This window comes from Protopterus annectens, chromosome 11.part0 (assembly GCF_019279795.1).
Source record: "Protopterus annectens isolate FY-2018-M chromosome 11.part0, PAN1.0, whole genome shotgun sequence".
Taxonomy (NCBI): Eukaryota; Metazoa; Chordata; order Ceratodontiformes; family Protopteridae; genus Protopterus; species Protopterus annectens.
The window spans coordinates 286,997,530-287,011,189 of record NC_056745.1 but is presented as its reverse complement, the minus strand read 5'-3'; the positions used below and the strand labels follow the sequence as shown (position 1 = coordinate 287,011,189).

At 39.6% G+C, this 13,660-nt stretch overlaps 1 protein-coding gene across 1 annotated transcript in view; it reads right to left on the bottom strand.

The window, feature by feature from the left end:
- Positions 1-13,660, bottom strand: part of SLC5A8 (solute carrier family 5 member 8) — a 181,918-nt gene that overhangs the window by 20,484 nt on the left and 147,774 nt on the right. Inside the window, exon 12 of the mRNA XM_044087777.1 lies at positions 5,468-5,706. Coding sequence (XP_043943712.1) covers positions 5,468-5,706 — 239 coding nt within the window. The remainder of the gene's footprint in view (positions 1-5,467; positions 5,707-13,660) is intronic.

Here is a 13,660-nt window from a genome sequence, read left to right as displayed (position 1 = left end):
CTACATCCTCCATCATAGACCTTCTGTTGTCTACCTATAGATCCCTGAAACCCTCTGTTGGTGTATTTTCCATGACAGCCACTGATACTATAACAGGGTCACAACATATTATTTCTAAAGTAGTACTGATTTAATTTATCTTAAAGTGGCTCTTGTTAGCTGTCAGTCATGCATCTTCTTCCTTCTCCTTTTGTTTCTTGACAGTTCCACACTTCCAATTTCCCCTTAACAAGACACAGTGCTCCTGTAGCCCTATGTTTCCTTCCTATAGGTCATTCCTTATATTCCAGTCTGAATGTTTTCTTTAGTGTTTGGGTCATTTTCTACTGCACTCTGATATACCAAATAATGCTCATTTCTCTGTTGACCCTGTGTAGATCAACATCTATATTGACTGATTGATCCAGATTTGGAGATTGCAGTTTTCTTGTACCAAAGAAAAATGATGTCACTGCATTGAGTCTTTCTCCCCCCACATTCCCGCTTATCTAACATGATATCTTGGTCAATTCATCACAATACTTTCCAGCTGTAATGTATAAGTTGTCCCAGGGTTGACTAAAACAGCCAGAACTATTTTCCATTATTTCAAGGGCTTGACTGTCAGTTGGCACAGAGGTTAAGGTTGCAAGCTGTAATTCCTTTCGTAAAGGGATTGATTCCCTCGGCCCTTGTCTGTCTACCATGTGACCTTCAGCAAGTCACTTAACCAGCCATTTCTCTCAAGTCTCCCATAAAATGAGAGTGTCCACTGGGCCTGCTTAACAAATAGGATTATTATTATTATTATTATTATCTCCTGCAGCAGGTATATTCTTCCTTTATTCCTCCCTTATACTTTTCTTTTAACCCAAGTAGCAACCTCTCTACCCGCTGAGCCTGCAAGTCATCCCAGGCTCTTTTAGAGATTAGTCCCCAACTCTGTAATAGCTGTAGCCCATTTGTTGTTGTTGGTAAATAATCTAATCCAGGTTTCCCAAATGTAGTGTTATATGTGACCTAAGTATGCCTGATAATGTTTAATCCTAGCATGAAACTCGATAACATCACTGGAAATCAGGTTCACCTAGAAAGCTTTCCTTAATTACAGACCTCTACTTCTTGTCATCAGGGAAGTTTTCTCTCCAGCTCATTATCACAAGCAATTAAACTTCCTTCACCAAACTGCTGTGCTTGATCAACTATACCAACATGTCTCCATCTAAATTCAGTACCTCATGTGTGGCGCATGTGATTTGCCACTTTACTTAGCCCAAAATTATACTATATAGAGAATATGTGCTCTAGAAACTACATTTCACCCATGAGATACATTTACATTTGCAGATTAAAACCATACATTCTAATATAATGTCTTTATTTCATTTTTAATGGAATGCAACAACTTTACATATTATTTTTCATTGCACACAAAGACCAGTGGCAAATTCATTAGCAATCATGACAAGACAGGAGTTAGCACAGAACGAAACGTAACAACTAGGAGAATTTATGAGGTGCATGGCTGACAAGCCAACTTAAGGAGTATTTTGGAAGAACTATGTGATGGAAGAAAAACAGTCAAGGTGTTCCTAAAATGATTATCATGCACTAGAAATAAACGTTTGTAAGATGTATACAGTTACACTCATTGACCCAGAATTTCTTACAGAGACGTAGGATTGGAGTATAAAATCAAAGTAGCCAAGTCAATGTCTAATATAGGTAAATACATCTCTCTTAGAAAGCTGAATATGTTAAAACTCGAATATGGGCTTCTGACAATTTTGAGGCCAGCTGTATAGTCTATTAAAAACAAAGAACTCTACAGGCCTGCATACTTGTAAAAAAATAAAATTCCACTACAGTGTGAGTGTATTTACTAATACATGGGAGGCTGATACATCTTAATGTGATATCTGGAGTAACTCCTAGATATCCTGAAGTTCTTTGTGATTAATGCCAGCCTCTTGAGAGAAGCTGTCTAAAATCATTACAGGCTGCCAAAGAAATAATATGCAGTTTTCTGCAAATATGAATATATAAAATTTACTTATTTGTTAAATCAAAGAGTTTAGCAATATGCAATCTTCCTAATATGTCCTTAGAAGAGCAGAGATAAATTAAACAGTCACAGATGGTTATAGGGTTCTGCAGACATTCACAGACTGAAAAGAGAAATTAAACTCTATAGCTTTGGGAATATGGAGAAGCAATGGCTCGCCACCTTTTTCATAGACACATCCTTCAGGGTTATTATAGAACAGCCTCAATGATACATGCATCCTGTAAATTAACACGTGGTTCTGTTCTTCGGTTCAGTGTACTTACAATAAGCCTTACTGAGCACAAGGATAGCATCCTGCTCTTGTGCAACCTCAGAATTGGATTAAGAATGAATGAGTCTCTATGGTGTATACTACATTGATGTCTTTAATACAATGGGAATCTCATTATGATCCAAGCATTATTTCCTGAATACTAACGACCTATCTTGCACATGTCTGTCACTGGTTAGAAGAGCTGTTTTATTATGTGTTCCAGACATGGATGCCAATAAATTCACCTCCAGAGCGAAACTTGGGAGGTGAATCTTGGCATACATGTCAAAAACATTTAATACAGGGTTACAGTCTGCTGACTTGCACATAATTCTTCACAATGCGTGGAGATTTTTCTTCTCCATGTACTACAAATTAATCAAAAGTAAGATTTAAAAAAAAAAAAAAAAAAACATGATGTGCTGTTGTGGTTTTGAAATTCAGTAAAGCAGTGGGGGAGTGGGTGACATCTTATGTATTCCCTGTACAATTTAAAGGACAACAATGTGATTCTATTATTAAATGCTCAACTTCTCTGCCCTTTTTCTCCCTATTTACTGTCCCTGCTATGAATAAACAACAGTACAGCATTTAAAACATTTTAAATTGACTGTTTCTCTCCACTAGAATAGTACCTTACTGTACTGTTGTGGTTTCACTTTCAAAAAACTTTTATCCCACCCTGGAAAAACTTGCTGCGGTCTCCAATTCATTGATGTCATCAAGGCCAATGAATACAGGTAGTTTTTGACCAATTCCCTCCCCAAACTGACATCACCACAACCGTCCTAAAAACCCACCCATGCTGTGGTGTCACAGCTCCCTGGTCCTTCCCCTACCCATACAGAAAGTAAAGGTTAGAGCAAGGAAACAGAACATGAGTCAAGCTCCTGCTGTGACCTGTCAATCACAGCAGGTAGAAGCTCAAATTACCTTTAGCACTTTGACAGTTAGAGAAGTTAGGTGTGAAGGCGGCCGTGAGACGAGTCAAAGTAGTACAATTCAGGCTTCACAAATGACAGCTGTTTAGCCATTCTAAAAAGAAACAGCAGAAAAATGTACTTTGAAAGTCTGTTCTGTGGTATTTGCACTGTTTGTGCTTTAAGTAGTCATTGAAAGGAATGAAATGTTACTTAAAACTAACTGACTGAAAGACAGCAGTGTATGCATGTAAAAAATGCAGTGACAGGAGCTTTAGGAAGAAAGAGGCCTGCATGATGTAATTTTTTACAAATTAGCACTGCATTGCGGGATACCTAGAGTTACTAAACTGTCAGAATTACTTCAAGATACCAAACCCCATGTAGTCACACTCAGAAATTACGTATACAAATATTTAAAAATTTGTAAACAGTCCCAGAGTAGAGTTAAAATGTAGGAAACACCAAAACATGATGAAATAAACACGTTTTTTGAGTCTGTGGGTGCGATTCTCCTTTAATTCAAAATACTTTATGTACTTTAGCAGACAGCAGACAGAAACAGGAGTTGAAACAAAGCCATTTCATAACCTGCTGCTTCTGCTGTTTACCAATTAGCACTGTCTGCTTTAAGTACAGATGTGGTATTAATTTCACCTAGAGGGTGGTGAACAACAATTTTTAAGCACGCCTCTAAGCATTGTTAAGGTTGGGTCTTGCGCTATAGCAGCGCTGAACCAGGATATAATTTACCATTTTTTTAGCGTAATCAGGGAGCTCCGTGCACTACATACTTGGCTTGTTACCTTCAATGAGGATTTGTCCATAGCGAGCATAGAAGGCTTTGTTAGAGAAAGAGAAACTGACTTTTAATATCTAGATATGATCTAGCTCCTACCTTCAATGTGCCTATAAACAAAAGCTATTACCAAAGTTCAGGCCTGCCAGGCAACATGCTACAAAAGCCCATGGACTCCTCATAAAGGATACAGATCAGCTCTGGCAAAGGGAGTCATTACCCCTACTATGTCTACCAATCTTTCTTTGTACATCAAACAAATTACCAAATAAACTACAAAGAATGGAACATGACATGGGTGCACCTCAAACAGAACATCACCACTACAAGCAGGCTAAAGGAAGCTGTCTTTTGTGATCTACTGGTAAGTATAGCTACCTCAGAGATTGCTATGCAAGGCAAAAGGTTAAATAGCACCTGATACTGGGAGTTGTGAAAACTTCTGCCACATTCCTCTCTCATAAACATACAATAAAAGTTCTTTCAGCCCTTAAGAATTTTCAGCTTTGTAATGGACTTTAAGAAGTCAGTGCATATAAAAAAGCCTGGAACAAGTCCTTTGGAATCATGCCTCAAAGTCACTCGGGAATATGATACTATCTGTACCAAGAGTGCCGCTTTTTTAATTGTTTACAGAATAAACTTCCCTCTATCACTCTATCCTCCCTGCTTAGCCTAGATGTAACATGAAGTTATACAAGTACCTTCACTGTATGTGTTGGTTACATATAGTATACAAGCTTCAATTACTATATTTTAAAGTGTTTCTTTCTTCTCTGAAGTTCCACTTCCCAAATCTTTGTCTAGCCCAATAGGACCTAACCAGTCCTCAAACAGCTGTAAATAAACCATTACTAAACTAAATTTGTCAAAGTAAAATAATTAATGGATCATAATAATTATATTTTCAGATGCTACATTTAATTTACAAAATGTTTTAAATCATCAAAAGCTAAGTAAATGGCTATGGCAGTCACCAATGGCAAGTGTCAGTTTGAACAGCTGCAGTGTATAAACTCTAGAAACTAAATATACCAGAATTCAGCAGTTAATGTAATTGTCCATAACATTTTAGTATGCAGTTGAAAAGACAATTCTAAAATAAAGCATGTATACATCCCCATGTGTATCCTGAGATATAAGCACACTTGAAACAAACCTGCCCAGATAAAAATAAATCGGTAATGCTTTTATATTTTTTCTACTTTCAGCTGTTTTAATATCTCATCACAACGTTCAAGTTAAAAAAAATAAGTCAATGATTTTGCCCTGCCCTGCATAAAATTAACCTGCACTAAACTAGTTCCTTAGTTGTTAACATTTTTAAATATTTGCATCCTCAATGCTTTGCTTCAACAGCTATCTGAAAATGTAAAGAGTAATAACCATACATATTGCATTTGTGCATTGATTTAATTATAAAAGGATGCGGTTGTTTGCACTGTTACCTTTCCTCGGCCAAAGTTACCCCAACCTGCATTGTTGTTTCCATCATTGCAAGTGGTGGCATTGTTGGTAGGTACACAACATCTGTCAAGTTCACATCTGGGAAAGTAAAACTGACATTGCAACCAGCTGTGGAGAGGTTCAGAGGTCGAGAGTAGGCTAGAGGCTGAGGATACATCTGAGATCCAATCCCCACCCATAGGGATAAGGCAAATCCAGCGATGACTCCTACAAGTGCACCCTAAAGAAAATCAAATGGCTCAGTCAATACAAAGTAATAAAAAAATACAAGTAAAACCATTCAGTTTAGTTACACAGTGAATAAACTGTTGATCTTAATCCTTACTGCAAGAGTCAAACAGACAAATGCCAACAGAGGAACTGAGAGGAGAAGGAAAATAGAGCATTAGTCTAACTGAAGACTCCCTAATGTTAATTGAATTTTTCACCATGCATTATACAGAGGCTGAAGAATTTTATGTAAATCCATGATTCAGTGTGAGTAAAATCCATTCTAGAAGTAATGCAAAGAGTCCTCGGTGACAATAAGATGGGATTCTATTTAATTTAATTTTATTTATTTTACATTTGTTGACCAGGAATAGTCCCACTGAGCTGAAAATAGCCCTTTTTCAGTGAAGGCCTGGGGAGAAAAGCTCCGAAAACATTATACAGTACAATTAGAAATACAATTTACAGATGCAAATGTTCAAAAAAAATTACAGAAGCATATTCAAAGAAGCAACTATCAAGTGTAAACAACATTAAAAAATTATGATATATTTACACGTTATCATTAATATGCGGGAAATATGAGAAGAAACATAAACATACAGTTTTAAACTATTAGTTCAATATAAAACATTATTTGCTTTCAGATGACAGTTTAGAGGAGGTATTTATAAAAGAGAAGTGTTTATCTAAAGCATAAGACATCTAAGTTAAACGTGACTGGTAGGCAAAGTCAGGGGAGGTAGAAAAGTAGAAACAGTGGACAGTAGAGGATAACAGTTTGGAATAGTGTTTAATTAATGGGTAGTTTAGGGATGGGGACAATTCAAGTTGGGTGGGAACAGAGGCAGGACCAGAGAGTTTTTAAGTGTTCTTTCGCAGCTGCTTTGAATTGTTTTGGTTGATTTACTAATCTACTTCAAAGAGGAAGTTTGTTCCATCCGGTGGTAGGATAGTAGCTATACAAGTTGCATTCCATATTAGTACTAGATTTATACATAAGTAGTAGGTCTTGATCAGAGCTTCAAAGTGATCTAGTTGGAGAGTAGTGGGATATATAGGAGGGTTGGAGAGTAGTGGGATATCTAGGAGGGTTGGAGAGTAGTGGGATATCTAGGAGGGTTGGAGAGTAGTGGGATATATAGGAGGGTTGGAGAGTAGTGGGATATATAGGAGGGTTGGAGAGTAGTGGGATATCTAGGAGGGTTGGAGAGTAGTGGAATATCTAGGAGGGTTGGAGAGTAGTGGGATATCTAGGAGGGTTGGAGAGTAGTGGGATATCTAGGAGGGTTGGAGAGTAGTGGAATATCTAAGGAGGGTTGGAGAGTAGTGGGATATCTAGGAGGGTTGGAGAGTAGTGGGATATCTAGGAGGGTTGGAGAGTAGTGGGATATCTAGGAGGGTTGGAGAGTAGTGGGATATCTAGGAGGGTTGGAGAGTAGTGGGATATCTAGGAGGGTTGGAGAGTAGTGGGATATATAGCAGGGTTGGGGAGTAGTGGGATATATAGGAGGGTTGGAGAGTAGTGGGATATCTAGGAGGGTTGGAGAGTAGTGGGATATCTAGGAGGGTTGGAGAGTAGTGGGATATCTAGGAGGGTTGGAGAGTAGTGGGATATATAGGAGGGTTGGAGACTAGTGGGATATCTAGGAGGGTTGGGGAGTAGTGGGATATGTAGGAGGGTTGGAGAGTAGGGGGATATCTAGGAGGGTTGGAGAGTAGTGGGATATCTAGGAGGGTTGGAGAGTAGTGGGATATCTAGGAGGGTTGGAGAGTAGTGGGATATCTAGGAGGGTTGGAGAGTAGTGGGATATCTAGGAGGGTTGGAGAGTAGTGGGATATCTAGGAGGGTTGGAGAGTAGTGGGATATCTAGGAGGGTTGGAGAGTAGTGGGATATCTAGGAGGGTTGGAGAGTAGTGGGATATCTAGGAGGGTTGGAGAGTAGTGGGATATCTAGGAGGGTTGGAGAGTAGTGGGATATCTAGGAGGGTTGGAGAGTAGTGGGATATCTAGGAGGGTTGGAGAGTAGTGGGATATCTAGGAGGGTTGGAGAGTAGTGGGATATCTAGGAGGGTTGGAGAGTAGTGGGATATCTAGGAGGGTTGGAGAGTAGTGGGATATCTAGGAGGGTTGGAGAGTAGTGGGATATATAGGAGGGTTGGAGAGTAGTGGGATATCTAGGAGGGTTGGAGAGTAGTGGGATATCTAGGAGGGTTGGAGAGTAGTGGGATATATAGGAGGGTTGGAGACTAGTGGGATATCTAGGAGGGTTGGGGAGTAGTGGGATATGTAGGAGGGTTGGAGAGTAGTGGGATATCTAGGAGGGTTGGAGAGTAGTGGGATATCTAGGAGGGTTGGAGAGTAGTGGGATATATAGGAGGGTTGGAGAGTAGTGGGATATCTAGGAGGGTTGGAGAGTAGTGGGATATGTAGGAGGGTTGGAGAGTAGTGTGATATCTAGGAGGGTTGGAGAGTAGTGGGATATCTAGGAGGGTTGGAGAGTAGTGGGATATCTTGGAGGGTTGGAGAGTAGTGGGATATCTAGGAGGGTTGGAGAGTAGTGGGATATGTAGGAGGGTTGGAGAGTAGTGGGATATCTAGGAGGGTTGGAGAGTAGTGGGATATCTTGGAGGGTTGGAGAGTAGTGGGATATCTAGGAGGGTTGGAGTGTAAAGGGATATATAGGAGGGTTGGAGAGTAGTGGGATATATAGGAGGGTTGGAGAGTAGTGGGATATCTAGGAGGGTTGGAGAGTAGTGGGATATCTAGGAGGGTTGGAGAGTAGTGGGATATCTAGGAGGGTTGGAGAGTAGTGGGATATCTAGGAGGGTTGGAGAGTAGTGGGATATATAGGAGGGTTGGAGAGTAGTGGGATATGTAGGAGGGTTGGAGAGTAGTGGGATATATAGGAGGGTTGGAGAGTAGTGGGATATCTAGGAGGGTTGGAGAGTAGTGGGATATCTAGGAGGGTTGGAGAGTAGTGGGATATCTAGGAGGGTTGGAGAGTAGTGGGATATGTAGGAGGGTTGGAGAGTAGTGGGATATGTAGGAGGGTTGGAGAGTAGTGGGATATGTAGGAGGGTTGGAGAGTAGTGAGATATCTAGGAGGGTTGGAGAGTAGTGGGATATGTAGGAGGGTTGGAGAGTAATGGGATATGTAGGAGGGTTGGAGAGTAGTGGGATATGTAGGAGGGTTGGAGAGTAGTGGGATATCTAGGAGGGTTGGAGAGTAGTGGGATATATAGGAGGGTTGGAGAGTAGTGGGATATATAGGAGGGTTGGAGAGTAGTGGGATATCTAGGAGGGTTGGAGAGTAGTGGGATATATAGGAGGGTTGGAGAGTAGTGGGATATCTAGGAGGGTTGGAGAGTAGTGGGATATGTAGGAGGGTTGGAGAGTAGTGGGATATATAGGAGGGTTGGAGAGTAGTGTGATATATAGGAGGGTTGGAGAGTAGTGGGATATCTAGGAGGATAAGTTAGGGCAATAGTATGGTTGGTATAATACAGAGTGTATAATCTGGAGCTGAGAAAGAAGAAGCAGATTGTGTACTTCTGCCCACTTTAGGTGTTTGAGTGAGACACAGTGATGGGTTTTATAAGTATATTGGGCAGAGAATCTGCCTACCTTGTTGTATGTTGAGTCAAGTTTTGCTAGGAGAGTAGCATTTAGATTTGTGAGTATTTGAGAAATATATAGTAGACTGGGTAGGAGATAAGTATGGGATAGGGTTACTTTGGCTTTGGAAGTAGTAAACTTTCTGTTTCTGTGTAGAAGGCCTAGTTTTGATGAGTCTTCCTAATACAATTGTTGATGTGCAAGTCAAATTTAAGTTGATTGTCTACGATGATGCCATGGAGCTTGGTGCGAGCTTCAGGTACTACTGGAGTCTTATTTAGAGACAGTATAGTGAAAGTAGATTTAAGATGGTTAAGAATTTTAGGGAGAAAGAGTAAGAGTTTAGTTCTTTTGGGATTCAGAATTAATTGGTTGTTGGTGAGTCAGGTTTCCACTGATGTAAAGGCTGCCTGAGTAGTAGAGATAAGACCAGATGGAGAGTAAGACACAGTGATCATAGTAGAATCAACTGCATATTGTACAAGCAATGACTGAGAGCAAGAAGTGTAGAGTAGATTTGTGAAAATATGAAATAGCAAAGGACCCAATATGGATTCTTGGGGAATACTCATTTTTATGGGGGGGGGGGGGTGCGGAGAGCCATTTCACTGACTGTAATTGATCAGAGAGATAGCTAGAAAACCAAGAGACAGTAGCAGGGGAGAAGTTCAAATTAGTCAGTTTAGCCAGATGTAGGGAGGGTGAGATGGTATCAAAGGCCTTAGAAAAGTCTGGAAATAAGCAGGATACAAATTTGTTATTATCACGAGCCAGTGAAATAGTGTCAGTAAAAGAGATAAGGGCAGTGGTTGTACTCATACCTTCCAACCGTACCAAATTACTCAGTTTTTACCAAGATTTGGGGTCCAAATAATGGGGTGCCACGATTCCCGAGTGGCACTCCTCCATTCCTGACTTTTTCCCAGCTTTTTATTTGTAATTTTTTCCGTGTTTTTTTTTTTTTTTTTTTTTTGAGCTGACATCATTACGTACTCGATGACATCAGCTCCAGCAAGGCTACCAGCTTGTCAGAATTGAGCTCAAGGGCTCCACATTTCTGGATGGCTCATTTTTTTGAATGTGTTTCCGTGATCTGTGAGTGCGAGCGGGAAACAGTTATTCAAATGAGCGCTTTCGCTTTATTTTCAAAAGCACTTTATTTAATTTGGCTCTATATTTCAAATGAATATATCTGCAGGGATTAGGCTACACTTGTGTGCGGCATTCGGGGAACTGGGTAGGAACATGTTTTTCTGGCTGAATGAAGAGATGTTTATCATTCTGTGAAGTTTATTGGCTGCACTTGCGAGCTGTTATTCTGTGAAGATCTTCTGGCTGAATGAAGAGTGTGTGTGTGTGTGTGTGTGTGTGTGTGTGTGTGTGTGTGTGTGTGTGCGTGTCTCCAGCTGTTCTTAGTTTTGGCTGAAGTAAATGCATGCTGATTGTTTGAGAAAAGTGGTGTGTTATATTAAATAATCTGGGTCATTACATGTCTTTAGTTATGTTGTTTCGCATAGCATCAGTTAATAACATGCAGCCCCCCCTTTGAATATTTGTCCCTGATTCTGAAGGCATGCAATGCATTGTTGTAAACCTGAATGTAATAGGAATGATTAACAAATGTTAAGTTAGCCCCGTACTAATGACCAGAGTTCGGATCTGAACTTTTTTTCCATTAGTACACTGTGGCCGGTGCCCTCTCCTTTTACTCACAGCCCTCGCTGCAGGTCTGCTGTGGACCACAGCTCTGCTCTCACAACCTTCCTTCAACAAAATGAGAAACCTGGAGAACTTTTAATTTCAGACTCAGAGCGACTTTCTTCATAAAGAGGCACACTTGTTGAGATATGATCCCGGCAGTCACAACCTTCCTTCAACAAAATGAGGAATTTGGAGGAATTTTAATTTAAGACTCAGAGGGACAATCTTCGTAATGAGGTACACTTGTTGAGATATGGTCCTGACAGGGAAAATTAAATTGTGATTCTTGCAAGGAGCAATGTATTCAGAAAGTGGCAGTCACATCTCTCAGCTCACTCTGATTTTCACTCATATTTTAGCTCTAACCCTCATAATACCTCCTAAAACTGGAGACTGTTGGAGAAAAGGTGGCAAATGCACTTCATAAATGATAGTAATTAGAGTGAGAGAATTCTTTTACTTCAGAAAATGTATATTAATTTAGATTCTCTTACTCTGTCGATTTTTCGTCATGTTAATAGTGCTGATATTTTAAAAGTGTTCCTGATTATTTCTGGATTTGTCCCCGATTGCTTGAGAGATGTGATGTTACATCAGTACGCCTGGACTTTGTATGCTATTTTGCAGCCCCCCAGCTCCTTGCAGATGTGTTAGTAAATGTTGGACATAGGCACTGTCAGGGATTCCTGCATATGGCAGACTAAGTGCCCCACCTCACTTCCTCCTTTACCAACCCTTCTGGTACTATGCGCGTGCACATTCAGTAGAACCTAAGTGGCACACATACAGCCCTACACACACACAAATTTTTAGAAACGTGCATCGTGTGCAATAGTTGGAACAGCATGCCTTAGGGGATGTGAAATGTGCACTTACAGAATTCCAATGTAATAACATAAAGGAATTACAATCATAGTGCACTTTGTTTCCAGAAAACAAGTATGTGTGTTACTTTGATACCTCTCAACAATTCATATTTTGCTTTATAATGTTGGTTGGCTGTTCATAAAATGTGTTTGTCTAGTAAATCCTGAGAATTTAATTCACTAAGTAATAAAATATATTAGAGTGTAAGACCTCATATCCTTCAGAAAATGCTTCCTAAGACAAATTCTATCATTCTAGCAACTTTGTTAAGTTTATAAGAGTAATATTTAAAACTGTTCCTGAATTTTGTGTATTTTCGGCTTTGCTCACTTTTCTTGGATTTAGAGGTTGAGAAGTATTGTTGTTAATGATGTCCTCTCAGTCTTGCTGAGCTGCATGCAATGACTCTCCTGAGGGCAATGGCAGCACTAACTTTGTCCTTCTGTTACGGTGATTTTAGTACAATGAAAATTAGGCAAAGCGCTTCCGTCTTTTTTTTTTTTTTTTTTAATTTCACTTGCTTGACAGTAAGAAAAAAATATTGTCAGTCCGTCACTTTCAGAAAATAATAAAGTCTCAAGCTTAAAAGTCCAGCACAGAGCAGAGAGAGAGAGAGAGAGAGAGAGAGTTTTCTTCCAATGCAGTTTATTCTTTTGTAATTCACATTTGATTTTGTTGCCCCCACTACCCACCTATCAAGTGTGTGTGTGTGTGTGTGTGTGTGTGTGTGTGTGTGTGTGTGTGTGTGTGTGTGTGTGTGTGTGTGTGTGTGTTTGTAAATGCCCCCAAACTGAGTGGTGGGAGGTTGGTATATACCTTACAGACACAAGGTGCAGGGTTTGATTCTCATATAGGGTAATTGGCTAGTCTAAAAATGTCCCACAAAGGTAGTTAGCCTAGTACTAATATATGAACCCATTTAATACACCTGGTAGCTAGAGGTACTCAGGCTCAAACTCTGTACCTTGGGTACAGGGTAAAAATAACCTAAAGTCCCTAGCCACCACAACTTCTGAATTAAAGCCTTATATTTTTGATATGTTCCTCATAAAATCTGTGGTTTTCAGGACTGCGGCAAATCACTGAAGGACTAAATTCACTAAATAATGACAGGCAATTGAATTTCAGACTTCATGTTCTTCAGAATCTAAATGGTAACACAAAACTTTTTATTCTAGCAATTTTCTAAGTTTATAAGGTCAGTATTTGAAATTTGTCTCTATTTTGGGGCTGTATTCCCCAATTATTGGCTTTGTCCAGGTTTTCTGTGCTAAGAGGTTGAGACTAGAACTATGGTGAGAAGTGAGAACTGAATTCAATAAATGATAGCTATTTAAGTTTCAGTCTTCCTATCTTTCAGGAAACTGCTGATTTGGCATAGTGTATGTTGCTCTGACTGTAGTGCCCAGGGTCCTGGGTTTAAGACTTGGCAGTGAAATGCATTGTGGTAACACAACATTTTATTCTAACAACTTTCCAAAATGTTTGTCCCCCCTCCCAAAAAAAAAATGAAATTGAAAATGTGTCAGAAGCTGTGCAAGATGTCTATGGCTTACATTACTGTCATTATATATATATATATATATATATATATATATATATATATATATATATATATATATATATATATATATATCTATATATGTATGGGTTCCGTTCAGAAGCTCGAAATACTGAAATCTCAAATGTAGTGGAGGGATTGTGTGCATTTGTGTGGTGGATGGTGTGTGTGTGTGTGTGTGTGTGTGTGTGTGTGTGTGTGTGTGTGTGTGTGTGT